At 42.6% G+C, this 27,662-nt stretch overlaps 2 protein-coding genes across 5 annotated transcripts; one reads left to right on the forward strand and one right to left on the reverse strand.

Moving 5' to 3' along the window:
• The first annotated feature begins 259 nt into the window (after positions 1–259).
• LOC127007498 (uncharacterized) lies at positions 260–11,716 on the forward strand. The gene is made up of 5 exons (XM_050878596.1): positions 260–427; positions 6,603–7,021; positions 9,033–9,255; positions 9,966–10,175; positions 10,812–11,716. Exons 1-5 carry the CDS (start codon positions 382–384, stop codon positions 10,949–10,951), a joined length of 1,038 nt encoding a protein of 345 aa, XP_050734553.1. The 5' UTR covers positions 260–381; the 3' UTR covers positions 10,952–11,716.
• LOC127007497 (uncharacterized) lies at positions 11,219–27,631 on the reverse strand. Of its 4 annotated transcripts, XM_050878591.1 has the most exons (8): positions 27,166–27,631; positions 19,034–19,151; positions 17,803–18,834; positions 17,433–17,531; positions 16,883–17,004; positions 13,697–13,759; positions 13,254–13,392; positions 11,219–12,274 (listed from the first exon to the last, which is right to left on the reverse strand). In XM_050878591.1, the coding sequence occupies exons 3-8, from the start codon at positions 18,310–18,312 to the stop codon at positions 12,053–12,055; spliced, it is 1,155 nt and encodes a 384-aa protein (XP_050734548.1). In that variant the 5' UTR covers positions 18,313–18,834; positions 19,034–19,151; positions 27,166–27,631; the 3' UTR covers positions 11,219–12,052. The 4 variants fall into 4 exon arrangements, with proteins under 4 accessions (XP_050734548.1, XP_050734551.1, XP_050734549.1 ...); XM_050878594.1 differs by having other exon boundaries at positions 17,433–18,834; XM_050878592.1 differs by having other exon boundaries at positions 17,803–19,151.
• Positions 27,632–27,662: the final 31 nt, after the last annotated feature.

A 27,662-nucleotide genomic window follows, 5' to 3' on the forward strand; every position in this document is an offset into this window, starting at 1 on the left:
GTGATGGTTGATATTGCCGGAAGAAAGCAATACACGAGACCAACAGACCAAACAGGCAAGAACTTAGTGAACATCAACTTGGGGGCAATGCTTTCTATAAATCTACCTTATTCGTTCGTTATAAAGCTTTCTCTTGATTCAAAGTTCTGCTCTGATGTTTGTGCCATACATTGGAGCCGAAACTGAAGTAGTGAACGATAGCGGTGAGTGAAATATAGAAAAAGAGTAAGCAAGTTGGACCTTTCTGCGAGCTATTTTGCAACTGATTCCTACAGCGGGGGGAACAGCCGGGGATGGAGGGTGGAGCTTAGCCTTGACGCAGTAGTTGTCAAGCGGTGGTGTGAGGAGGTTGTATCAGCTCGGCCGATATTTTCCTACATCATGGCACGGTTTACGGTCTTATTTGCTGCGCTCCTGCTCGTGGCGGGTAAGTGTTGCGTCCTGAAGGCGTGGAGTGCTTTGTAGGCGTATGGCAGGCTGATTGCAGGTCGTCCGTCTGGGTGGTTCTACTGATGACTTCGCGTGATGACTGATCCTTTCCACCACCTCCTGTGACCCGGATGTGGAATGTATGGCCGGGATATGGAGGACCGTGTAGAGGTCATAAAAGGTGGATGGAGCGGGGGCGTGAGTGCGGTGCGGGGGTGGCAGGGTGGTGGTGGAGGGGGGAAGGAAGGCTGGCAGGCTGGTGTCATGTGATCAGGTCGGTCTGGCCGCTGCGACGCCCACCGGCCCTTGCCCCGCTCGATGAAGGGATGTGGCTGCCACGTGAGATGTTGGCCAGTGTTGCAGAGGCTGGAAGACTCTTGGCGAAGTTACTAGAGCACATCTATCTTCCCATCTCTTTAATAGTCACAACGTCCATGCGAACAAAGAATGAAAATAATGTCGCTGTTTGCTCATTTATCTCCCCTCGACTCTCCTCTTCGCTTGTCACGTCCATGCGAACAAAATGAAAATTATGTCGTTTGCTCATTTTTCTTCCCTGGACCCACCTCTTCGCTTGTCACAACGTCCCTGCGAACAAAGAATGAAAATTATGTCGCTGTTTGCTCATTTTTCTTCCCTCGACCCTCCTTTTCGCTTGTCAACGTCCATGCGAACAAAATGAAAATTGTCGTTTGCTCGTTTTTCTTCCCTCGACTCTCCTCTTCGCTTGTCACAACGTCCATGCGAACAAAATGAAAATTATGTCGTTTGCTCATTTTTCTTCCCTCGACTCTCCTCTTCGCTTGTCACAACGTCCATGCGAACAAAGAATGAAAATTATGTCGCTGTTTGCTCATTTTTCTTCCCTCGACTCTCCTCTTCGCTTGTCACAACGTCCATGCGAACAAAGAATGAAAATTATGTCGCTGTTTGCTCATTTTTCTTCCCTCGACTCTCCTCTTCGCTTGTCACAACGTCCATGCGAACAGCGAATGAAAATTATGTCGCTGTTTGCTCATTTTTCTTCCCTCGACTCTCCTCTTCGCTTGTCACAACGTCCCTGCGAACAAAGAATGAAAATTATGTCGCTGTTTGCTCATTTTTCTTCCCTCGACTCTCCTCTTCGCTTGTCACAACGTCCATGCGAACAGTGAATGAAAATTATGTCGCTGTTTGCTCATTTTTCTTCCCTCGACCCACCTCTTCGCTTGTCACAACGTCCATGCGAACAGCGAATGAAAATTATGTCGCTGTTTGCTCATTTTTCTTCCCTCGACTCTCCTCTTCGCTTGCCACAACGTCCCTGCGAACAAAGAATGAAAATTATGTCGCTGTTTGCTCATTTTTCTTCCCTCGACTCTCCTCTTCGCTTGCCACAACGTCCCTGCGAACAAAGAATGAAAATTATGTCGCTGTTTGCTCATTTTTCTTCCCTCGACTCTCCTCTTCGCTTGTCACAACGTCCCTGCGAACAAAGAATGAAAATTATGTCGCTGTTTGCTCATTTTTCTTCCCTCGACTCTCCTCTTCGCTTGTCACAACGTCCATGCGAACAGTGAATGAAAAATATGTCGCTGTTTGCTCATTTTTCTTCCCTCGACCCACCTCTTCGCTTGTCACAACGTCCATGCGAACAGTGAATGAAAATTATGTCGCTGTTTACTCATTTATCGGTAAAGATTCGTTTTAGTACCGTACCAGTATTTCATTACCTCCTTTATGAAACATCACTAGCTCTTCATATATCTTTTCTACAAACGTTCAACAATCATAGAAACGCCTTCAAAATCCAATTAAAGGACTATTTATTGTTGAAAATAGGGGATACTAATCACGAAAGCGTAGCCTCCTCTGACGGCGGCCGTGGCGACGGTGCCGCAGAGGGTTTAGGGTGGGGGAGCATTTTTAAAATACTCCAACCGAACCTTGCAACCTGCTAACTGGGGGACTTCGCCCCCCTCGACCTCCCCTTTTAACGGGGGGCTGCGCCCCTCCCCAGGCCCCTCCCCTCTACATTTATATGCGACGTGTTTCTGCTAGGAGGTATTTCTCGCAACACAGACTGCACCGCGGCCGCCGCCAAAGGAGGCTATATATACGCTTTTGTGAATATTATCCCCTATTTTCAATAATAAATAGTCCTTGAATTGGAATTTGAAAGAGTTTCCATGATTGTTGAACGTTTGTAGAAAAGATATATGAAGAGCTAGTGATGTTTCATAAGGTAGGTAATGAAATACTGGCATGGTACTAAAACGAATCTTAACCCATTTATCTTCCCTCGGCCCATTTCTTCACTTGTCCCAACGTCTAAACGAACAGAGAATGAAAACTATGTCGATGTTTGCTCGTATGACATTTAAATTTTCGAAGGTAGGCGATGAGAAGGCTTCCTGCACTAGTTGGAGGATGTTTGGTGCCTTGATTTGCTTCCATCTGGGGCAGCGGCTGATAAAATTTAATGTCAAGTTTAGTGCATACATACGCCATGTCTGCATATGGCGGCGGTGCTCATCTCCGTCCCGTTGGCCCCCTGAGCTACCTATATTTATAGTGGTGGGAGAGAATCGCAAATAAACTTGACCCGACACAGGGCCAACGTAACATCCGGGTTACCGTAGTTTACCCAAAGTCTAATTATAATTAGACTGAGTTTTCCTTCCTCAGGTACTCATATATCGACAATCATGAAAGAAAGAATAAGCAGCTTGATGAGCTGCACACGGCCTGCCCACGCTGGGATTTGAACCCAGGCCCACAGTTTTGTAGTTAGGGATGCTAACCACTGCACCGCAGGGACGACTGAACTACCTGTAATTTACTAATGCATGATGAAACCAAAACGAGGTATGTGAAGGATTAGGAATGACCAATTTAGTTTTGTGAATGTGGACCCCCAAGGAAGTGTCATTTGTGTGATTGTCGCAATATATTTCCTACAGTATTATTAAACAATGTTGTGTTTAAGGATATCATAGGCAACCCTAATGGTTTACTAAGTAAGAACAATGGAGGCTGGAGTGACTTAAATAGTTGGCTCGTTTCTGCACTGCGAGTTTGCCCCTTGGGCCCATAATGATTGCAGCTTATCCTGAGGCATATTCTCTCAGCCACAGGAAATCCAGCACTGGTAAATTTTTCAGCCTAGGTCACCCTTCCTCTTCATATTTTCGATGAAATTGGGGAAATCTTTTAATCATCACAAGTGTCTGCGGATGGTTTCTTGATTTAAAAAATGTAACCCTCTTCACACATTACTTTTAGTGTGGATTTTTTAAATGTTTAATACACAATTCAAATTTGAGTTGCAGGGCTCAATAGAATTGTAATAGTATGTGGAGGTGTGTGCAAATAGGTAAATCTTTCTCTTCTCATAAAATTTTGCAAAGTGGAGTCCCTTGGGGAAGTTTACTGGGTCCAGTCTTATGGTGTGTATACTATTGGACTTGCACATTTGCTAAGAAAGCATGGAGTTGATTTTAAACTATGCCGATGATACACCGTTCAATCAGTTGCTGAGTGACGTGGAAAACACTGAAGATAAGCTGAGCTATGGATGATGTTGGGAAATGGATGAATTTTAAGAATTGAAGCTGAATGAGAATAAAACTGAATGCTTGATTGTGGGGAAGAACAAGGATTTCAGGAGGCTAGATATTTCCACTCTTCGGATTAAAGATGACACTACGACAGTAAAAAAGGCAGTTAAAGATTTAGGTGTGATAATTGACTGCACTCTTTCATTCAAAGACCAGATCAATCAGGTGGTGAGAAACTGAGAACAGCAGGCTACCATCTAAGAAATATTTAATTTGTCAAGAAATACTTGAATGATAAGACCATGAAGATGCTTGTATATAATCATGTGACTAGTAAGCTGGATTATTATAATTCACTTTAGTATGGCCTTCCTAAAAATCTGCTGAAGAAATTACAACTTGTCATGAACAGAGCTGCAAGGCTAATAAAGGGTCTGCTACCATGTAAGAGAATAACACCTGCACTTGTAGACTTGCATTGGCTACCCATTAAGGTACGAATAGTCTACAAAATGTTTTGACTTATCAAGCAACACGACTTGGTAAACCTGGATATATGAGAAATTTACTGCAGGATTTTCATTTGGACACTGCCATGTCACTGAGACAGTTCTGAACAGTATAGACTCTATGAGCCCAGAGTCAACCTGGAACTGGGTTTCAGAGCATTTGAGAAGAGTGCCCAGCGGCTCTATAATGAGTTACCCGGGGACATTAAGAATAGTGGCAGTATGGCAATCTTCAAGAAGCGCTGAAAACTTACTTATTCACTAAAACCTACGACTTTACAAACATGAGGATTGAGGACAACTTTCGGTGCTAATATTACTGTTACAATGATGGCGGCCCTGTGGAGCACTGCTACAGTGGCGGACCGGGGCCTGAAACCTCATCAACGGTAACGGTAATGATACTTGCATCTCCACTAGTCACACACATGGTGAATTGTTCAGCTGCATTGACTGCTCAAATGACAAATCGTCTACATTAATTTAACAGATGGTTACATCTGGCACAACTCTGCCCATTATATAAGGTTGTCTCCGTTTTTATTTATTTATTTATTTATTTTTTACCGCGCCAATAGTTCAGGGGTGCCCGCATACAAGAAGGATGAAAGTGGCTGCTGACGCCAGGCGTAGCCAACTAGGTAAAGTAATCGGGGGTCCAAGCAGTGGTGTCAAATTCATTAGATGCTGTCTCATCCTACCATTAGTAAAGAAATTAAATAGTTGCATAAACAAAACTGCACAGTGCCTTCATGCTCATCTTCGTTTTCTTGGCAATTGAGCCTGCGGTTGGTAAGAACCCATTGTACCCCAGGACACAGGGTAGACGTGACATCCAGGTTACCACAGGTCACTTTTCCCATGTAACCCATTTATTGACCATCCTGAAAGGAAGGATGAACAGGTGGATGAGCTATGTGCCTACTGCCAGGATCGAAACTTGGCTCATGTATTTCTAGCTATGTGTGCTAGTCAATATATACAGCACAGAGGTGTGCCTGATGAGGATATGTGAAGTCAGACCTAATTGTCAGTAATATGAAAGAATTTACTTGCTTTGTGGTACGAATGAATATTATGTTACTTTCAGTCATTAATGCATATGTGTATGGTTAAACATATTTCTTTAATATATTTTTGTGGATGACAGTCACCATGAAAACAATGAGGAATCCTTTGTAACGATTGGATGTTGATCTTAGCATGCCTTGTCAGGAAGATACACACACACACATACAGGATATGGAGACAGGACAGCGCGAGCGTAGCTGTTTTCCCGTATGTCACAACTAGGTAAATACACACACACACACACACACACACATTCATCTGTCAGTGATGCTAAAAGGGGTTAGAGGGGTCAATTCCTTCCTATAATGGAGAGTATGCCTTTGGGTCACTAAAACATGGGTGAATGTATACTATTAATTACCTTCCTTCGAGGAGGCCACTTAATCCCCATGGGCGAATCATTATTTCTCATTTCATGATAATCATTATCTTAAAATTGAAACTGCATTTTAGGAACCATGGACTGAAGAACCTATGTTATACCATGGAATCAGACTAGTTAAAAGTACCAGTTTATCATATTCTAGATCTGCGCATGCACACACACACACACACACACACACACACGTGTGTATATAATTTATTTATTTATTTTGTCAAGTTAGTTACAGGGATGATCACACATCATAGGAGTTCAATGGCTTTATAGTACATACTGGACAAATATAAAGGTAATATTAGAAAAGTGAAGGGTAGAAGTGAACGGTGGCATTGTATGACCTGCTCCACACACCCATGTCCTGACCAGCCTTTAATTGCCTGCTGGTTTGGGACTATTGTTTCATTGTCAAAGTGCTTTGGGAATGCCAAGCTTAGAGCATGGAATATATACTTGTTGCAATTAAGGTTAAAACTATTTGTGTAGTTTGTAGTGTTATGGTTTAGTAGTTTTAAATATCTAAAGTCATCATTGTGGAGATTAAGCCTCACATTTGCCTTTAACATTGTCATTTGCTACTTATCAACATTATTTTAATATAACTTGGAGAAATTGTTGTTCCAATTTTATTTATGAAAGTGAATGAAGTTTCTATATTATGGGTGTTAATTACAGGGTCTGTGGTCAAAGCTGAGGACCCAGCAGGCAGCGAGACCACCACTGAGTCAACCACCACCACAACTACCACCACCACAACTCCTACTACCACCACCACTACTCCCACCACCACCACTACTCCTACCACCACCACCACTGAGGAAACCACAACCACTGAGGAAACCACAACCACAGAGCCTCCCACTACCACCACAGAGACCACCACCACTACCACCACAGAGACCACCACCACTACCACCACAACAGAAACCCCCACCACAACAGAGGTCACTACTTCTACCAGTACTTCTCCCCCCACCACCACTGCACCGCCAAAGCCAGACATCAAGTACAGCGTGACTGATGAAAATAATGTGACCTGCATTATTGTAGCAGGGGAAATATTTTTCAATGTCAACTACACACTCCGTGACAATGTAAGTAAACTCACCTGATATGTGAATCTGGACTTACATGGGTGATGGCATCTCATTGAATATTTGATATTTTAACATACGTTTGATGTTCTCTAAATAGTAAGTGATGATATAAGATTCATGGTCAAAAGTGGCTGGTCCTTCGAGCTTCCACAAGGGGATGTCTATGGCAGATAAGTATCCATTTCCTCATACCCATTCACTCCATATGTGCACCTTCTCTAAAGTATTTTACCATCCTGTCCTCCCAGTTTACTTCAGGTTGCCCTCTTGTGTTCATTGCATCAATTTTACTTATTTAGTTGAGTAGATCTTCTGGAAGAGGCCTAAATGGCCTGTAATACAATCTCCCATAGAATTTTCAGCACAATACATTACTGGACCAGTATTCTGTATTAAATGTAAAAAGGTAAAGTTGGTGGCATACACTAGCTGTGCGTGACTGTGTTGCTCATCTCGGTCACATTGGCCCTTGAACCTGTGGTGGGAAGAACCCATTACTCTAGGATACAGGGCCAGTGTGACGTCCTGGCTACCACAGTTTACCTTCCCCTTGGTTCAACAGGTACCCATTTATTGACCAGCCCATAGGGAGAATGAACAGCTGGGTGAGCTGCATGCTTACTACATGGACCGGGATTTGAACCCGGGCCCGCAGATTTGTAGTTAGGCACATAACCACTGCACCGCGGAGGCTCTGTAATTGTATACTTGCTCCTGTCAACTCCAAGTCGTTTCAATATTTCTTTTAAAGTCTGACTGATTCACAAGTGCATAATATGTATTTGAAATTATTTACCGTTCTGTTGCAGCAGAAAGTTCTTACTTTTATTTAGTCAACAAGGCAGTAAAAGTAAGAATGGTATATTTCTTCAAAATTCTTCCTCTTTTAATAGAATCCTTGCATACAGTTGAAAAGATCTTAGCAAACATAAGTTTCACCTTTAGAGACCTATAAAACAAGTGACCTGCAAGCAGAGATATTGTTGGGATCCCTAAAAGGATGAGTGTCATTCATGCAGCTGCCTTCATTTTCTTTTATGTCCCCTGTTTCCTTATGACCTTTGCTATTGTCCTGCATTTGAAATACACTAATGGACAATCTTTTGTCAAGGTGCATGAAAACATTTCCCTTGCGGCTCAGTCACAGGGCGAGTTGGGATGGGTAGAGGACACTTTGGTTCTTCTTTCTGATGGGGCTTGCCCCCTAAAGTTGGCCTTGTTCATGGGGGGCCCCTGACCCCTCTTCACCTCCAGCTCAAAATCAGGCACTTAAGTTGTGGAAAGTTCCAGAGCTATTGAAAACACATACGTAAATGTATGTACACAATCCACCAACCACGAGATCTGCCTTTATCATAACATTTGTGTTTCTCTGATGTCTACAACTTATACTGTGAATTTTTTTGTCTGATGAATTTGAAAATTACTTTTTCTTTTTTGACATGTATTCATTCATACATGCAATATTCTCAATCTGCAGCCCCTTACCTATTCTCAAATTGCATTTTTTCAAGATAAAATGTAAATAGCAATTTTTTTTGTTCCATTTCATATTCTTCAGGCCCTCTTGTTATTTCTATATATATATATATATATATATATATATATATATATATATATATATATATATATATATATATATATATATATATATATATATATATATATATATATATATATATATATATATATATATATATATATATATATATATATATATATATATATATATATATATATATATATATATATATATATATATATATATATATATATACACTTTTGTCACATCAGTAACTTTTCCCTAATGTCCGGATCCTGGATCTGACTTTAATTCCATGTCTATACAGGATTTAAAAGTTTGCTTTTAATTGATAAGTAGAAGTAATCATCTTCAGCCATAACTAGTTCACTGCTAGACAGAATTAAAGATTTGCTTGAAAATGTATAAAGATGACATGTAATGTTCATTATGAAGAGTACCCAAAAATTTCCATCTTATTTTCAGACAACTGCAGTCAAGTCTGTGTTTGTGCCATCCATTGGTGTCACAGTTGATGGGTCTTGTAATACAACTGAAGGCAATCAGTTCATCTCATTCTCTTGGGACAAAAACAACAACTCTGTCCGGATGAACTTTGAAATTGGAGACAAGGATGCCTGGATGTTCACAACCCTCACAGCCTCCCTGCTCATGGATGATGACTCATTTGCAAATGCTACAGATGCTGGTGTGTAGTATGGTGTGAAGTCTTAAAAGTACTTTACACCAGCTTACTAGAATTCTGTTTCTAATTATTCTGTAAAACTATGGGAGAGTAAAAAGTTGCTTAACCCTTCTGGTACAATACAGTCACCAATGTCCAAACGTGGGTGGTGTCACTGGTTTGATACGGCCACTGATGTTTGCGACCTGTGACCCTAAGTTGGAGTGACATGTGGCATTCCACCATACATGACCCAGGTCAGTCTACCTCCAGCACTAATAGGGGCGAGACGTGTGACCCTTGCTCTCAAAGCCACATACATGTGCGTTCTTGTGTCTGTGTGTATATGTGTTCATGCATTTTTGCTAGTCTCATATTGGGTCCCTATTTGTCCCTTTCTCAGACTTACAGCTTCAGGTTAGCCAAAGTGGATTGAGTAAGTGTCCTATATTTGTCAGTACTAGCAGCCTCATCAAACTAAATGATGGAGTTTTGTAATGGCTTCCTTTCATTATGATATAACTCCTAAGCTTGAGACTGCCAAGTATTGATTAGCATAAGGCCTATATAACCAGTTTTTACCTTCCCATAGTTTTACAGAATCTATATATGCTCTTAGTGTGAAATAGTTTAGATTTACCACTAGATAATATTCAGAATCCAAGACAGCTGTGAATTTGATGTTACCATTTTTTACTCTATAATTATCAATCTAATTCAAAATGTTCTTTCAGGCAAGACACTTGACCTGACAGTAGATTACAACTTTAGCCCTGGTGAAGTGAGTGTCAACCACAGCTTCATCTGCCGCTCCTCCATTACCACCAACAATGTGACTGCCACCATTGAAAAGGATACTTACAGCTCTCCAGTCACATCTACCCTGAAGAACATCCAAATGCAGGCCTTCAACAAGATAAAGGGTCAGGAAAACTTTGCAGAGTGTAAGTACATGGAAGCAGGCATCTGATTTCAAACTCCATTTAACAGAGTAATGGTGTGTGACATTAATAAGATAAGACTTGAAAAGCAAGAGAGCACATTAAGTTAAAAGGAAAAAATGATCTAATGAAATCGGCCACTCAGTAGATTACATAAGTTGTCCCAGAACCCGAGGTCATCTAATCTTTCGTAGTGAGTATGCTTTGATCCATTGAAGACCAGAGATCATAGAGGCTTTCAAAAAGGAATATAGCTCTAAGTCGTGTATACTTCCAGTAGTGTCGTCGGTGTCCTTAGCTTCGTATTTGCTTTAAACTCAAGTTTCATTGATTCTGTTGCAAATGTTTCACCTCATTGAGCAGAGTATTTAAAGCTCCCTTATGAGAATCTATGCCAAACATTAATTGGAAGCTTTGTACCTAAAGGTGTTTAATAATTTGTGGTACCACTTCAACTCGTATAGATATTTGCTCTTTCTTAAAGTACAAAGTAACATTAATTTGGTATTGCATTGTTTGAATTTACATTTTCTTTGACTGTATAGGCTGGAACATTTTTAATGTTGTGCAACAAGAAAGTTAATACTTAAGATATGAACCATTGGATCTTAATTTAATCTGTGACTTATGCACTTTCAGCTGTACACTGCACTGCCGACAACACCTCGGATGTGGTACCCATTGCTGTTGGCTGTGCTCTGGCTGGCCTAGTAGTGATTGTGCTCATTGCCTATCTGGTAGGTCGTCGCAAAAGGTCGGGAGCATACCAGTCGGTGTGAGGTGGGGCAGGTGGGGGAAGACTGAACACTTATAAGGATTAGTATATTGGCATACTATTTGGGATATAGTGGGTGGCATACACTGTGATATGTAGATCAAGGAAGTATTGTGATGAAAAACTTGTTGTTTTAATTGGACTGAAAACTACAGTTAGCAGTTGTTATGAAGATTACTCACGTCTGCTTATTCAGCTACTGGCATTGGTTGTGGTAATTTAAGACTACCCATTCCCATTTTGTATAGGGTGGCTTGATTGAATTTCCATCTTCAATTATTTAATAAATGAAATGGCTGAAGACTACATTAGCCATAAATGTTGATGTTGATGCTGATATATGCTTGTAAATACTAGTTAGCTGTGGAAGGATTCATTTGATAGTCTGGATGATCATGAGGTATTTAATTCCTGTTGGATTTAATAAGAATAGATCTGATTTTGTAGAATTAAAATTTGTCCTCTTAATTGTTTGTGCCATCTAAATGCAGTGTACAGATATTGGATGTCTTCAGTACTGTTCACAAAGTGACATGCAGGTTTGAATTTGTTTGACTTTGTAAATGACTGGCGGCACTTACCCACCTATATATTTATATATGGGATATCTCCAATGCTATAGTACTGTAGGTGTGCATTAAACTTTGGAAGATGAAGGTGCAAGGCATGCCTAGTCAAGGTTAACACTTGCTTTGCGACTTCTGTTAGTGTGTAAAGATGGGTAATGAGTCAAATTCTTGTCTGGCAGTAAACATTCCAGTCTTGGGAATTTGGTTTTAAAATCTTGAGTACTAGATTCATTAATGTTTAGGTAATAGTGTTCCAAATTGTTGATGTGTAAACATGTAGGGTATTGAAAGAAACTTCCATCCTAGTTTGATGCCTTATCTAATTTATATTAGTTCCTCATGACCTGGAAACTTCATGCAGTCTTGTTATGGGTGTAAGTATTTTACGGTGTGAAGTTTATATAAGTTTTCCAAGTAAATAATTGAACAAAAAAGATGTTTACAGCCTCTTTCTCTTGGTGTTTAGGAATGGACATAAATTTTTGGGGTACAATCTAATAACTAATTGGGTTTGGGGCAATATGGAAAGATCGGAATTATTGAAATATAATGCTGCTGTTAGTGTTTATGAAGAGAATCTCTGAGTAAAGACGCAGGAGAGTTCCATCGATCTCCTCTGATTGGGGGTTGAGTTCGTTTTCCTCATGGTTGACCAGCCTGAAGCCAAGGCTGCTCAGGCTTGAGAGGACCGAGAGATATGATGAGATCTGCTCCCTCTTCTCTACCACCGTTTTGTTCCCGTTAAGATCCAGATGAATCTAAGAGGGAACAAGTTGCCACATGTTTGTGATTAGCACCATGTGGTCGTGTTGCATAGTGTTAGGATATTAGCAATTCAATTACTAGGGAAAACACTTAACATTTTGTCTTGTTAGGCACAGTGAAATTTTCAGATAATTTGAGCTTGGTAAAAGTAGTCTAAGCCCGGCAATTGCCAAAAAGTGTGCAATGACTTATTATGTGCCTCCTAGGTACTGTCCAATAGTGTCTTCAGGGCTTTGCATAAAAAAGGAGGCTTTGGTCAGGCTTGCAATTATAGGCAGAGTACAACATTCTGGTAGTAATGTTACATAATTAGGAAGTAAACTAGTTTCGTGACTGGTTGCGGAATATGGAAGAGCTACAGTCATTAGCATGGATTGAAAGTGGAATATAGTAAAAGGGGTTAAGGTATGGTCTTAACTTAGATTCTTAAGACTTCCCAGTTATAGAGCTATGCACTGCAGGTGAGATTGTATCAATTTGGGAGTGGAACTTTTATCAGTGTAAAATTGATAGGTGGGGGGAAAAAAATTGAGCATATAATTACACAAAGGGTAGTTGGGAATTGAACAGTTACAAGAGCTAACCTGAGAGAATGGCGAGCAGCATAGAATAAACTTTGCTAGCCATCTGCTTTTACTCAAGACACTTCATCCACATAAGACTTAAGGGTAAGATTAATTTTGTAAGAGCATGTTCTTAAATCTTGTGTGGATAAAGTGTGAGTAATAGGTGAACAACACTGTAATGACTTGTATGCTGAAAGTATTTCCGGACAGGTCATAATTACTAAGTGATCATGAAAATCTAGTTTGTTGTTACATTGAAGGTTGTATATAACTGCTGCTACTATTTTCTTAAATATTGGAAATGCCTAGCTGCTTGTTAGCTTGACTATAGTAATATGTTGGGGTTTCTGCAAACTAGACTTTCAAGAGCTATTGAGAGGGTGCCGATGCGTGCAAATTCATATACCTCGAGGGAGAGCTGTGAGGTAGCGGCGAGGGTGGCGGTGGCTGGCGGGTGACTCAGGATCTGTCGCAGTACTGTCCACTCCTCTCCTTCAATGTCCATCTTTAGGTAAGCGAGTCGTCGGCCCTGATGACCCAGTGACCTGCAGAGTTGAGATGTATGAGGACTTGATTAATTATAATCATCGCCGTTCATTATTAGGCCTTTACAGAGAAGCCTCTGAAAAATTAGTGCCCCCTGCTCCCATATCCAGTTTATTCTAGCTTCATCAAGAGGCGAGAACTTTTATGCATATATGGAAACGAATATCAACGTCGTTATAAAAGGAGTAATACGTTGCACATGAAAATATTCAAACTACCACCCTGAAGATAATTCTTGAGTAAGAATGATACCGAAATACTCTGCAAAAGTAGAGGTCGAAAAATATAGCATTTAGAACTTACTTGGTGATGTCTGCCAGGGCGAGATAATGGATGAGGGGGTTACACGCGATGGCATCACAGAACCTGGCAAAGGAGCAAGAGTAGGCTATTTGACTGCATTCCTGTAAGGATTAAAACCATCAGCATATTGCAAGTACAATAGTCCAAATAGTCCGCGTACCTGGGGGGGCATACCCCAGAAATAAAAGGGTATGTGAACGATGAACACACACACACAAACACACACACACACACAGCAGAAAGAAACCATGTTCAGGAAAAGAAAAGAGAGAGGGAGGGGGAGTACCTAGGAAGGAGGACGCGTAATGTAACCTAAATATAATATAAATAAAATATATATATATATAATGTAATATAATATAGTTTAATTTAAGCCATTGGGGGGGTACAGTAGAGGAGTAAAGGAGAGGAAGCAACAGGCGAAAAGGTTTGGACAGCACTGATATAGTGTACCCTTTTGACATTAAGACCCCCACAAACTGTCATTAGGATCCATAAATAACCATATTAGTAAATTCTCTGCAAAGTTTTTACTCTCAACCGTGTTTGCCCAATGCACTCTTTTAACCAGTCAGAATGTCATTACCCCATTTTCCAAGTCTGACTCAAAAGCATGAGTCACTTCCCTTGCGGGAGGGGGTGCAGCGGCGTCACTTTCAGGAGGGGGGGGTACTCGTTCAGAAGGCCTAGGGAAAGTGTAGTGCGGCGGTCCATTCCATGGTAAGCTATCTTCAACCTAACTGTTCAGGGCCTTGTGACACACGGTCTGTCAGGATGCTTGCAACGGGTAACTGATGTTTACCGCGTTTTGTGCCGCCCCGGGGAGCTTGAAGGCAATGAAAAAGATCGATATTACAAATGTTTGAGTCCGCTAATATATAATCCAACTCTCCCCTCTGAAACCCTGAAATTTCCCTCTGAGGGAGAATTCCCCCCTTAGTTGAGACTCCCTGCTCTATATTTTGCCGTTAAAAGCTGTGTGTGTGTGTGTGTGTGTGTAGGGGAGAGGGGTTGGGGTTGGGGAGACAGGCTGGGTACCCACTGCCAAGGGTGTGCTCTAGCTTAGCCGTACTTCGGTCCTTGCTTTGAGCAACCTTCAACGAAACTAATTTTGTATGATCCTTTACCACTTACTTTTCCTTTCTTCTTACTTTTCTCTCAGTGCTCAATCTCTTCGTTACCACAACATTCACAAAACTTTATATATATATATATATATATATATATATATATATATATATATATATATATATATATATATATATATATATATATATATATATATATATATTAGTACATCACGTTTTCAAGTTTATGATTTGACACTACATGGTTTTGACTGTTAATTAGTAGAAAATAAATTATGAAAATTTCCGTTGAGGAAGAAAGGTATAGAGGGAGGGAGGAATCTTGTGTGGCTTATTTTATTTAAAGACACTCCTATTTTAGAAAAGATAATAATCGGTTAACTCAAGGGTAGCGGAGAGGGGCGGATCGAGTTTTGAGTAGAGAAAGCGATGGCGCGATAGCCTTGTAGTAGCTTCATCAGCACCCTTGACCCTCCCGATCCCAAGGCAGGCCTTTTTTCACTGTGGCCAGGGGTTACTGGGGAGGGCATGGCTCCTTTGCCTGCCCCCATCTACAGCTAGACTTGCGCAGGCAGTTAGCTGTTCATATAAATGTATTCCTTTACAGATTTTTCTATCCCTTGAAAACCACCGCATTGTTGCTTACTTTTGCTATTTTACAGAGGTGGGCGCAGTACTGAAAAATCAGTAGTGCGGTTGCGGTAGTGCGGTCCCATTTTTTTTTTCTTTCCCAGTGCGGTACGCGGTGTGCGGTATTGAGGTAGCGGTAGTCAAAATAAAAAATACTTCAGTGCCTATCCTGGCTATCCAAACAAAGGAAACATGCTTAAAATAGTACAATGAAAAATTGGCCGGCACCACGGACGGGTCCAGGGTTGAAATGGCCGGCACCGCGCGGGTTAAGAAAGACTCGCAGTGTAGTAGTTTAGTCTGTCTATTTAGTATTTAATTTTGAACAATAACTGAAAAGTCAGATTGATTGAATCATTGATTCTGAAAACTAATACCGATTGACTGTAAAAAAAAAAAAAAAAAAAAAAAAAATCTGAGCATGCCGCGCTGCAAATGTCGTCTTCGGTAGTTTTCAAAGTACCGCAAAAAGTACCGCAGGATTTTTTAGTGCGGTCCATAGTAGTGCGGTATTTTCAGAAATTTTGCGGTAGTGCGGTATTTTTTTGTGTGATGCGGTACTACCGCACTACCACACTAAGTACCGCACTTGCCCACCTCTGCTATTTTAATGTCCTTATTTTCATGAAACTTCTTTAAACTTATTAACTGCATGCCTTTTCCCTTCCTGAGGCCTCGCTCATCCCTGTGTTGTTAATTATCCTAATTACAGGTTAACCAGTATCCTTAATATGGATGAAGGTAAACTGTGGCAACCCTGGTGTTATACTTTCCAATGGCTTCTTACACACATAAAGGCCAACGAAACGGTGAGCACCGGGGCCACGCGCAGCTTAGCATTGGTCCCCAATTTTACCTTTGCCCAGCCCCCGTCCAACAGGCCCTCTCAGCTGACTCTGCCCACACAACATTCCAGAGCAAGCTATAATCACAGCAGCCGTCTCCTCACAACCAAGGGTGCCTTTTTCCAGCTTCTCCGCAAACAGAACACATACTTATCGAGAGCTTTACCTCAGCCATGCTTTGCCTGTATCTTTCACAAAGCAACACAGATAACGAGAAAACAAATGGACACGTTTTGGGGTATACGCTCCACTCCACTCTAAAATCCCTATATAAAATTCATATTCAAGAGCAACGTTTAGCTACCCATGCATCTTCATGTGATCGGACAGCTGTGAGATGCTTCCGGCCACACTGAACAAAGAAAATCAGTAGATGTATTGAAATTTGCTGATATTTTGTTTGATAAAAATGCACAGTTTAGCGGTGCCTTTTCGTGTCACTTTAGTTAAGTATCGGGCAAAGAAGTAGAAGAGAGACACCGTCGAAGACAAAGAACAAAAATAAATGCTGATTGATCTATGAAAAAAATTACGTTTTTTTTTTCTTTTTATCTGTTTATAGCTAGCTATGTATTTTTGCTAAAGCGAAGACAAAGATTTCAAAGATATTGGGTAGAAATTACCTCGTGTATCCCGTCTCTGCACCGATGCGGGTCTTGTGAAAGAAGGCGGTGGGTCCCAGGCGGTGGTCGTAGATTTCGTGGTCGTTGTCGTGGTCAAAGGCATGCACCTCACAGCCCAAGTCCTGACCATCGCCAGCCAGGTGACGCACGTCGCAATTAATAAGGTGTGCGTTAGTCTTGTATAGTAATAAATGTAAAGCAAAATATATGCTGGATTTAAGAGGGAGAAGAAAAAAAAACTAAACATATTAAAGCGTCCATGTAAACGTTGGTTTAACACTACAGCTGCCGAGGGCGGAAGTGGGTGTGCGAAGAACAGGAAGAGGGGGCGATGAGCTACGTTGATCTCTATCAGCTCGCTGGAAAATGAACTACAGAACTAACAAGATGATATTAAAAAAGAAACATGGTAATGTCGAAAAAAGTCTTCATATTTTACTTACAAATAGATAGGAAAAGCGTACATTATTTTATGGATAATATAGTTTAAGGATTTTGGAAGTAAACGAGAGAGTGTGTGTCCGGCGATGTTCTTCCCTTCTTTTCTCACCTGCATGTGCGTGTCGAAGGTGAAGTCGTTGCCCACACCGAAGGAATACACGAGACAGTCTCTGGGCACCACGCCGGCCCCCTCGTCCAGACAAACCATCTGATCCCCACGAAAAGAAGTGATAACATTTTACTTATTTTCCGTACCCCAATCGAGTCGACAGGTTTCATTTACCCCTACGAAGGAATAGTCGATGTATTTTTTTTTACACTCGTTCAAGAAAGAGAAACACGGTCAGTCAGTCACTCACATATTTACCCATTCAGTGTTTAATTAATTTAGGTCACGGGATCACTCCTTTACTCACTTCTGAACAAATTTACTCGCTTATTAATTCCGTTGATTTACTCACTCAGTATCATTTACTCACTTTTGAACCATCGTAAGCACCAAGGCAGGACCGACCGCCCACCCTGATCAGCTTCCTGCAAGTGGCTGTGGGCTCCCTCAGAAGGCTCTGCAGGCGTTGGGCGAGGTTTTCTCCCTGTGGCTGGGAGTCAGAATTGCGAAGGGGTTGGGCAAAGGAATGAACTGCCGATGTTACTCTCCTTGTCTCATCTACCATTGACGGAACCTTGTAAAACAGTCGGGGAAAGGGAGACTCCTTATTCATTACGCTGTCACGACCGTCGCCTCGCCCTGTCATGTCCCAGCCTTCACATCTTTGGTCCAGAGTCTCCGTGTGGTGGCAGTGTGTCTCTGGATGCTGCAGGAGCCACGGGCCCACCACCAGTACGACGCCGCCCCCACCTAGCGTCACCACACCACACACCACCACCAGCCACACGCACACGTATGCACGCTGCAAGCCTTGGCACGGCAAATCACACCAATTTACTTCCCTTTTTCCATGCCAGGCACTTACTGTCCCGCGTGGCATTCTTCTATACCTCAGCACATGTCTGTCCCTGGCGGTGGCGCTGGTTGCAGCTGCCGAGGATGAGGGATGATGCAGCACAGGGTAAGCGCTGATCCCCTACAGGAAAACTTGGCGAATATTCGCTTTCTTCTGAGGTTGTCGAGTCGAGGGATTTTTCTTGTGACTCATTTAGTCTCCTGTTGATCGAAGTAGTATACCTAATTGTTATGGATCTTCTGTCATTATTAGTAGTAAAAGACAACGTTTCACTGAACAACAACCTTTACATTGATTAGAATATCAAGCGTCGAAAGCCTCCCGGGAAATCTGCTCACTGCTCAGTCAGGGTTGGTCCGTGGTGGTGGTGGTGGCCTTTGCCAGAGGCGGCCCGTATAGCAGGGAGCCGGTCTGTCGACGAGGGCGTGCAGATATAGATACACAGCCGCGTAATAGTTGCCATAATGGACGTGGAGGTGCACTGTCGGCTTGCATGCCATTTTGCTGGGATGTTGTATTGAACCTTGACCGGTTAGTGGAGGACACCTGCAAGCGTGGAGGAATACTTCAGTCACGAGTCCAGTGATCTCCAAGTACTATTTTGTTACAGCAGGGTCAACTAATATTATATAATAGTAAATTAGAAATTTTGTGAAATATTTAGCCACCGCCTGCAAAAGTGATGATCCGTTTACTTCATTAGGTGAGAGATATTGGCATCACACGCCCACTTCCTCTGACACACCTGAACTCTGCTGTCCCACGGCGTCTCTTGTTACGCAACAAGTCGATCACAGCACGTCCCAACGATCCATTGGCCCCAGCCTCAGCTGGTCAACGGACCGGGGATACACACACTGTAACTGTAAACCATATTTTAAGGTTGATGAGCTTGCCATTGAAATAAGGATGTGGTGGTACAGTGTTCAATCCCCGCCCCTGTTGCCCGTCCACACAGTGGTAAGGTAAAATATCTTAAATTTCATGCAAGTTGACAACCGCGCCCCTCTTTCTTGTGACGAAAAAAGAAAAAAAAGTGGTGCTGAACACTTCTTTGGCTTAAAAGTCCTGCATCTCTGTGGCCTTTTAAAAAGTGGGGACACGTGAGGTGCGGGGCTGCCTTACTGGTTGCCGGAGCGGGGCACGTGACCCCCCATCAAGGTTGAGCATCGCAGCCGCGCACCTACAGGAAGGCGTTTAATGTGTCCAGAGGGGATTCGCATGCTGTCCTCTTGCCATCAACGCCATAATCTGACGAAAAGAAATGCTTCACGTGACCACAACTTCTCAGGGAACACCAAGGTGACGGACGGCTGACCTTGATGCAGTCCGCTATGGAAAGTTTACGCGGCACCGTCTCGTGGAAAACAATATGCTGAACCCTCATGCTGACGTGGGCTCTGGGGAAGCGGACAGACGCTGACAACCACTAACTCAGAAATATCAGCATTGTAATGGCAGGCAATTTTATTACCTAAACAAGCATTGCTCTTAAATAAATTATTATATACTGAGGAAAATCGCCAATAATAAGCAATGAACTTATATAAAATCAATCATATATATATATATATATATATATATATATATATATATATATATATATATATATATTTTTTTTTTTTTATACAACAAAAGAGACGGCTCAAGGGCAACAAAAAGAGTGTAGAAAAAAAAGCCCGCTACTCACTGTTCCCATAATAGACAAAAGTAAAGAGTGGCCAAAAGAGAGGTCAATTTAGGGTGGACAGGTGTCTTGATACACTTTTCTTGAAGGAGGTCAAGTCATAGGCAGGAGGAAATGCATCGACGAAGGAAGGCTGTTCCAGAGTTTACCAGTGTAAGGGATGAAAGAGTGAAGATGCTGATTAACTCTTGCATAAGGAGTTTGGATAGTGTATAGTGATGAACTAGAGTAGAAAGTCGAGTGCAGCAGGGCCGCGGGAGGGGGGGAAGGCATGCAGTTAGCAAGTTCAGAAGAGAAGTCAGTATGAAAATATCGATAGAAGATAGAAAGAGAGGCAACATGGCGGCGGAATTTAAGAGATAGAATTGAAATTGAATTGAAATATATATTGTTGTAAAATACAACAAAGGGAGATGGCTGGTCTTGCAGACAAACCCCTGACTAGGCTAGTTACAAAAAAATATTTCCATTGAACAAAAATACAAACACAAGTTGAGGTTGGTTAACAGAAAAAGGAATTAGAATGTAAATACTGACAATATTCCTGAGTAGGTACAAATGCAGTCACCTACCACCTGGCAGCAAACTTTGGGTACTCTTTAATAATGGCAGCTACAATGTTATGATTAATGTACCAGGCGACAAGGGAAGGCACATCACTTATGCCCTGTGGACGGTAACAGGCTATGGCAGGACACTCAAGGACATAATGTTGTAGAGTGTGACCTCCCGGCCTGGCGCACACAGCACAAGACTCGGGTGGGGCACCACTCACCTCCCAGTAGTATTTATACCCTAGTCTAAGACGCATTACAACAAGATCATATAAGGCACTCCTTCTACCGCAGGTGACACTGGTGTCTTGCGAAACATGGACATAGCAGCTGGCAATGTCAGAGTCGATTGAGCTTTGTGTGTAGAGTTTTAGTCTGCCCTTGATATAATTATAAGTATATTCTGCAGGAGTGCCTTCTGGAGTCCTATTAAGGGCACGCCGAGCCAAAGCATCCGCTTGTTCATTAAAAGGGATGCCCACATGAGATGGCACCCAAGTGAAGTGAACCCGATGATTATCCCTCTCTAAACCGTCAATGACAAAAATACACTGATGTACAAGAGCTTGTTTTTTGCACTGCAAAATGTGTCCGGAATCCTGGACAAGTCTGGTAATAAAGTATAATTTATAACGCTGGTGATCCGGGGTTAAGAATCTTAATAACAGGCATAAAGGAGTCAGAGGGGGGATGAGTAGGAGGAATATGCCCCGAATCGTCCAGAGTGGAGTTTTTACAGAAAGTCTGAGCGAAGAGTTCAGCCTTAGAGATAGATGAGACGGCAGTGCTACCGTCAGGGTTAAGGAGAGGAGGGAAAGATGAAGAAGTGAAAGTGAAGGAGATATTTTTGGTTAAGTGCCAGAAGTCTCTGGAAGAATTAGAAAGAGCTTTTGGTAAGTCAAAGAATACATTTGGCATGATTCCGGGCAGAAATATAAAGATCATGGTTAGCAGGAGTGCGAAGGCTCTGGTACCTTTTGTGAGCTGCCTCTCTATCTTTGATAGCACGAGAACAAGCGTGATTAAACCAAGGCTTTTTAGCATGAGGAATAGAGAAAGTACGTGGAATGTGTTCCTCCATTCCAGCGACATTCACCTCTGTCATGCGCTGGACACACACAAAGGGGCCTCTCTCCTGGAAGCAGTAATCATTCCACGGGAAATCGGAGAAGTACATCCTCAGGGCGTCCCATCGAGCGGAAGCAAAATGCCATGCAGAAGCATCGCCTCTTCGGTGGGTCCAGAGGATGTACAGGAGCGAAAGGACAGGATACAGAAATAAGGTTGTGATCGGAGGAGCCCAACGGAGAGAACAGTTTGACAGAGTAAGCAGAAGGGTTTGAGGTAAGGAAGAGGTCTAGTATGTTGGGCCTGTCTCCAAGGCGGTCGGGAATACGTGTAGGGTGCTAAACCAACTGCTCTAGATCGTTGAGGATTGCAAAGTTGTAGGCTTGTTCACCAGGCTGGTCAGTGAAGGAGGATGAAAGCCAAAGCTGGTGGTGAACATTGAAATCTCCTAGGATGGAGATTTCAGCGAAAGGAGAGTGGGTCAAGATGTGCTCCACTTAGAGTTCAGGTAGTCAAAAAAATTTACAGAGTTAGTAGAGTTAGGTGAGAGATAAACAGCACAGATGTATTTAGTAATAGGATGACAATAAATTCTTAGCCAGAGTTGGAAAATTCTGAAGAGTCAAGGTCGTGGGCACAAGAGCAAGTGATGTCGTTGCATACGTAGACACAACAGCCAACTTTGGACTGAAATTGAGGATAGAGATAGAAGGAGGGAACAGAATAGAGATTGCTATCAGTAGCCTTAGAAACCTGTGTTTCGGTGAGGAAGAGAAGGTGAGGTTTAGAGGAGAAGAAATGGTGTTCCACAGAATGAAAATTAGAACGAAGACCGCGAATGTTGCAGAAACTTATAAGAAAGAGGTTTGAGGAGTTATCAAGACATCTCTCAAGTCGGCAGCCGGAAGGGGAGTCCTCCTTGGGGGAATTTGTGGTCCCCCCCCTCCCCCCCCCCAGATGGCTGTTTATTTATGTTTTTTTATGTGCTAGAGAGAGAGAGAGAGAGAGAGAGAGAGAGAGAGAGAGAGAGAGAGATGTGACCTTGACCGGCCAAGGGATAGAGAGGTCAGCTCAAGTGAGTCATGGGCTGGCAACGTAGAGAGAGGGAGTGTGTGTAGTATCGCCAGTATTAGTATTAGTAGCAATAGTAATGGTAGTAGTAGTAGTAGTAGTAGTAGTAGTAGTAGTAGTAGTAGTAGTAGTTGTAGTAGCAGCAGCAGCAGTAGTAGTAGTAGTAGAAGTAGGAGGCAGAGGACAAAATAGACCAAACAGAAATAAGAGAAATCAAAAGAACAATCTCAGAAGAAAGACAACAAGCCCAAAAAGACGAGCTGGACCGTCTAACACACCACCTGTCCACAGAAATGGGTAGAAAAATCCACACAGCACAGGAGGCAATCAATCAGAGCAAAAGGCTTCAGCCTCAACAAACAAGAATTTGTCGACGCCGTTGCTCTGAGATATGGCTGGCCGATTGAGGGGCTGCCTGATCTCTGTGCATGTGGATCACCATAATGATGTCACCCACACCATGACATGTAAAAAGGGAGGCTTCGTCTGTATTCGACACGATGAGGTGAGGGATCTGACAGCCAGCATGTTCGGGGAGGTATGCCAAGACGTCACTACCGAGCCGGCACTGCTTCCCCTGGATGGCGAACATCTTCGGTACAGGACGGCCCATACCTCACATGAGACACGGGTTTGATGTAAGTTCCCGCGGATTCTGGGTGCGCGGACAGCGGGCGTTCATGGACATCCGCATATTCGACCCGATGGCTGCCTGCCACCGTGAGCTGCCCCTGGAAGCCACCCACCACAGGAACGAGCAGGAGAAGACAAGGGCATACGGTGAATGAATCCAATATGTGGATCAGGGCAGCTTCACCTCCCTCGTCTTCACCACATCCGGCGGGATGGGTCCCAGGGCCCGATGCTTCTACGCATGACTCGCGGAACTGATCTCAGAAAAGAAGCATCAGCCAAGGAGCCACGTTGTAGCCTGGATGAGGTGTCGCCTCTTGTTCTCCCTGCTCAGGTCGGCCATCCTACGTGTCTCAGGAGCACAAGACACTCCAGCCCAAAAGCCACCAACATCTCCAATATGGACTATGAGGCCACAGTGGTGGAGAGTGGCATTAGGGGTCGGGAGTGACATGAGTAGGGAAGGAAAGGGGGATTTAGACGCAATAAATGATAGGGTGTTATGTATAGATTTAGTGCTAAGTAGTATTAGTGATATGGTTAGAGTCATTAGCGAACAGAGTTGGGGCTAATGAGTAATGACCTCCAAGCTATGGAGCCCTCCATGATTATGTGTCGGGAAAATAAACATGGGTGGAGATATCTTTTATGTAAAAGTTGAAAAAAAAGTAGTAGTAGTAGTAGTAGTAGTAGTAGAAATAGCGCCAGTTGTAGGAGGAGCAATGTTATAATAACAAATTTAAAGAGAAAAATATGAAATAATGGAAAACCGTGTCAATAATAAGAAAATTACAATACCATTATTTCCCCACCTCCTCTGGTTATTCGTCTTTATCCTCCCTCGTCTCCTCTTCCTTCTTCCTCTTCTAATCCTCTTCCGAGCCTCCTCCTTCCTTCCTCCATTTGCTCCTACTTCCTTCCTCCGTTTGCTCTTCCTCCTAACTAAATCAATTATTTTAGCAGATCTGACAACAATACAGTAACAACATCAACAACAAAATTAGAAAACCGCAGAGAACAACAATAAAAACAACAACACAAGCAGTGGAGAGCAGTTTTCTTCCCCTGGATTAACAGTTCCTCTTCCTGCTGTGTCAAAATTCATCATAAGAACATAGGGAAACTGCAAGAGGCCGAGTGGCCTACACAAGGCAGCTCCAGAATCCCCCCCACTACTCACGATGGGTGAGGTGTAGTTTCAGGGGTTACAGGTAGAGGCTTGATCCTCATTTACCTTCGGTACGGGCGTACGCTCCAGTACCCTGTCTCCTTACTGCACCCACACCTCACTGCCACCTGTCATCCTCGTCCATGTAGCTATCCAGTCTACTCTTAAAACAAGCTATCGCCCCTGCACTAACTATGGGATTGCTGAGTCTATTCCATTCCCCCACCACCCTATTACTAAACCAATGCGTGCCTATATCTTTCCTAAATCTATACTTTTCTAATTCAAATCCATTACTGCGTGTTCTATCCTGCTGGCTAATTTTCAGTACTTTACTTATATCGCCTTTGTTGTAACCCTTGACCCATTTGAATACTTCTATCAGATCTCCCCGCACTCTTCGTCTTTCTAGTGAATGTAAGTTTAGATGTTTCAGCCTATCTTGATATGGGAGGTTCCTCAGCCCCTGAATCATCTTGGTCATCCTCCTCTGAACTGATTCTAGCAAGCTGATGTCCATTCTGTGGTGTGGGCACCAAAACTGGACAGCATAATCTAAGTGTGGCCTAACTAACGCTAAATAGAGTCTGAAGATGACCTCTGCACTCCTGTTGGTTACCGTCCTGTTAATAAAGCCTAATACCCTGCTAGCCCTATTCCTCGCACTAATACATTGCTTCCTTAGTTTTAGGTCAGAGTTCACTAACACTCCCAAATCCCTTTCACACTCTGATCTGTCTATCGCTATGGAGTCTAAACTATACCCGTGTAATGGGTTGCGTGTTCCTACACTAAGTACGCTACACTTGGTAATGTTAAAATTCATCTGCCATTTCTCTGACCAAGGTGACAGTTTGTTGAGATCCTCCTGCAGTGCTTTAGCATCCTCCCCTGTCCTAATAGTGCGTCCTATTTTGGTGTCATCTGCAAATTTACCTAAGTCTCTAGTTATCCCATTGTCTATGTCATTGATGTAGATAATGAATAAAAGCGGGCCTAAAACTGAACCTTAAGGAATCTCACTGGTAACATTACCCCATTCGGATTTTTTACCATTAATGGTAACCCTCTGTTTCCTGTGGCTAATCCACGCCTTAATCCAATCAAATACCTTTCCTCTTATTCCATGAGCCCTGACTTAACAGTCTCTGGTGAGGTACCTTATTGAAGGCCTTACTAAAATCAAGATAAACTACATCATAGCTCTCATCATTGTCAGCTGCCTCGTATACTCTATTGTAAAAGGATAAAAGATTAGTGAGGCACGACTTTCCTTTAATATACCCATGCTGTGAGTCGTGAATTAAATTATGTCTCAATAATTATGGTCCCTAATACTATCAGCTATTATTGACTCAAGCATTTTACCTATAACTGACGTCAAACTAATCGGCCTATAGTTTTCCATTGAAGATTTGTCACCCTTCTTAAATATTGGAATAACGTGTGTCTGCCTCCATGAGACAGGCACCACCCCTGTGTCTAGTGACTTCCTAAATACTTCTGTTAACTGCCCACTGATTTCAGTTTTACATTCCTTTATTACCCTGGGGAAAAGTTCATCTGGCCCTGGCGCCTTAGTGACTTAAGTCTATCTATCTGTCTAATCACGAGCTCCCTACTTATGTTGATGTCGGTTAATCCTTCTACCTCTTCTCCCCTGTAAATCTGTTCTCCCTGAGGTATATCATCTAATCTTTCTTTGGTAAATACATCAGTTCTTGTTTTTAGTTTCATTCACAAGTGAGACAGCTACAAGTCGAGGTGATACTTGTGCTCACTCTTTAGCTCGGGGAGAAAGTCTACAGCCTCGGGGATGGCAGGTCTGTACTACGTAATGGCAGCTATATATAGGGCTACTCTCTCGTAGGGGACAATGCTGGTGAGTGTCAACTGTCGAGCAAGGAACCTTGGTGTCGAGGGAACGGGTGATTGTGCGGGCCTTAAATTATAAACGACTTCAACGTTGAAGTTCAAGAGGGAATGGGGTGGGGTGGAGCGGAATCGGTGGTGGTGGTGGTTGTTGTGGGCGCTAGGCGGGCCAGCTGACCGCCGCCGCCCCGCTGCCCGCCACAAGTGTGTCGCCGCCGCCTCTGCTCCGCCTACCTTCCTCTCCATCCCTCCCTTCCGCCGACTGACTCTCCCTCACGGACCACCACAGCGAGGTGCAACTCAGCAAAAGAAAGGCTTGTCTTGTTGGCTTTGCCCACTCCTCCTATTATTCTCTTATGCTAGTGATTGCGTGCACCATGGATAAGAAATGTAAGGCGTGGGATAATGGCATGAGAACTATAGCTGTGGATTTTACGAAAAGAATAAAAATAAAAACTATGGATGTGTTCCTTGAACTGATGAATGAAATGCATATTACCAGTAGCCCTACGTACCCAAGCTGTGCAAACGAACAGAGGTTACGTACGTATAGGACTAGGCTTTGTTGGATGGGCGGGTTATTATTTTCTCGTTATATCGTTATATATACAGGAAATGGGAATAAACTTCTTTCTGAGGGATAAAACAGTTCTACAATATATTTGTTACCTGCAACTAAGTTGATGAAACCGTTATCAAATAAGTTGGGAGAAACTCAGGTTACAGCCCCCTAGTGTTATTTCCACGGCACGCAGGCCACCTGACCACACTTCCTGGCGGGAAAAAAAATAGGATCACACCAATAACGTTTTCTCATACATTACCATGATGCAAATCTTGATATACACGGGTGTTCCCTCTTAACTCGGTGAATATGAGAAAGCAGTGAATGGACGGGACTCTCGGGCCTTGGCTAGCCCCTCACCAGCTGGGCCATTTAACTCTACATACATCGACCTTACGGCATGCATACCCGTGAAGGAGCGTGACGTCTTTAAACATCAGTGTGTAAATAGATTAGACAGATTTACACTTTCATACCATGATAGAAATATATAAACACACGTAAGGATTCCTTGAAAAATGCTAGCTAAGTTGTCTGCTCTCTCAGAAAGCGAAGTAGCGTCGCTTAGTTTTGTCAAGCTTTGCAAAGGTTTGTGTCTTTGTTTACCAAAATACCGTGGCTTTAAATCGACGCTAAGGACATCTGGCGACAGCCTGTTTAAAATTTGGACTTTTTGTTTATATATGAATTTTGAGATATGGAGGTATTATCAATCCATCACACTACCATGATTAAATAACTATATAGAAAAGATCT

This window comes from Eriocheir sinensis, chromosome 35 (assembly GCF_024679095.1).
Source record: "Eriocheir sinensis breed Jianghai 21 chromosome 35, ASM2467909v1, whole genome shotgun sequence".
Taxonomy (NCBI): Eukaryota; Metazoa; Arthropoda; class Malacostraca; order Decapoda; family Varunidae; genus Eriocheir; species Eriocheir sinensis.

Coding starts and splice junctions, on each gene's coding strand:
- LOC127007498 (XM_050878596.1), top strand. CDS start 382: ATGGCACGGTTTACGGTCTTATTTGCTGCGCTCCTGCTCGTGGCGG. Junction 428..6,602: donor TGCGCTCCTGCTCGTGGCGG/GTAAGTGTTGCG, acceptor TGTTAATTACAG/GGTCTGTGGTCAAAGCTGAG. Junction 10,176..10,811: donor TCAGGAAAACTTTGCAGAGT/GTAAGTACATGG, acceptor ATGCACTTTCAG/CTGTACACTGCACTGCCGAC.
- LOC127007497 (XM_050878591.1), bottom strand. CDS start 18,312: ATGCCACGCGGGACAGTAAGTGCCTGGCATGGAAAAAGGGAAGTAAAT. Junction 13,393..13,696: donor GCCCTGGCAGACATCACCAA/GTAAGTTCTAAA, acceptor TCAACTCTGCAG/GTCACTGGGTCATCAGGGCC. Junction 12,275..13,253: donor CCTCACAGCTCTCCCTCGAG/GTATATGAATTT, acceptor GTTCCCTCTTAG/ATTCATCTGGATCTTAACGG.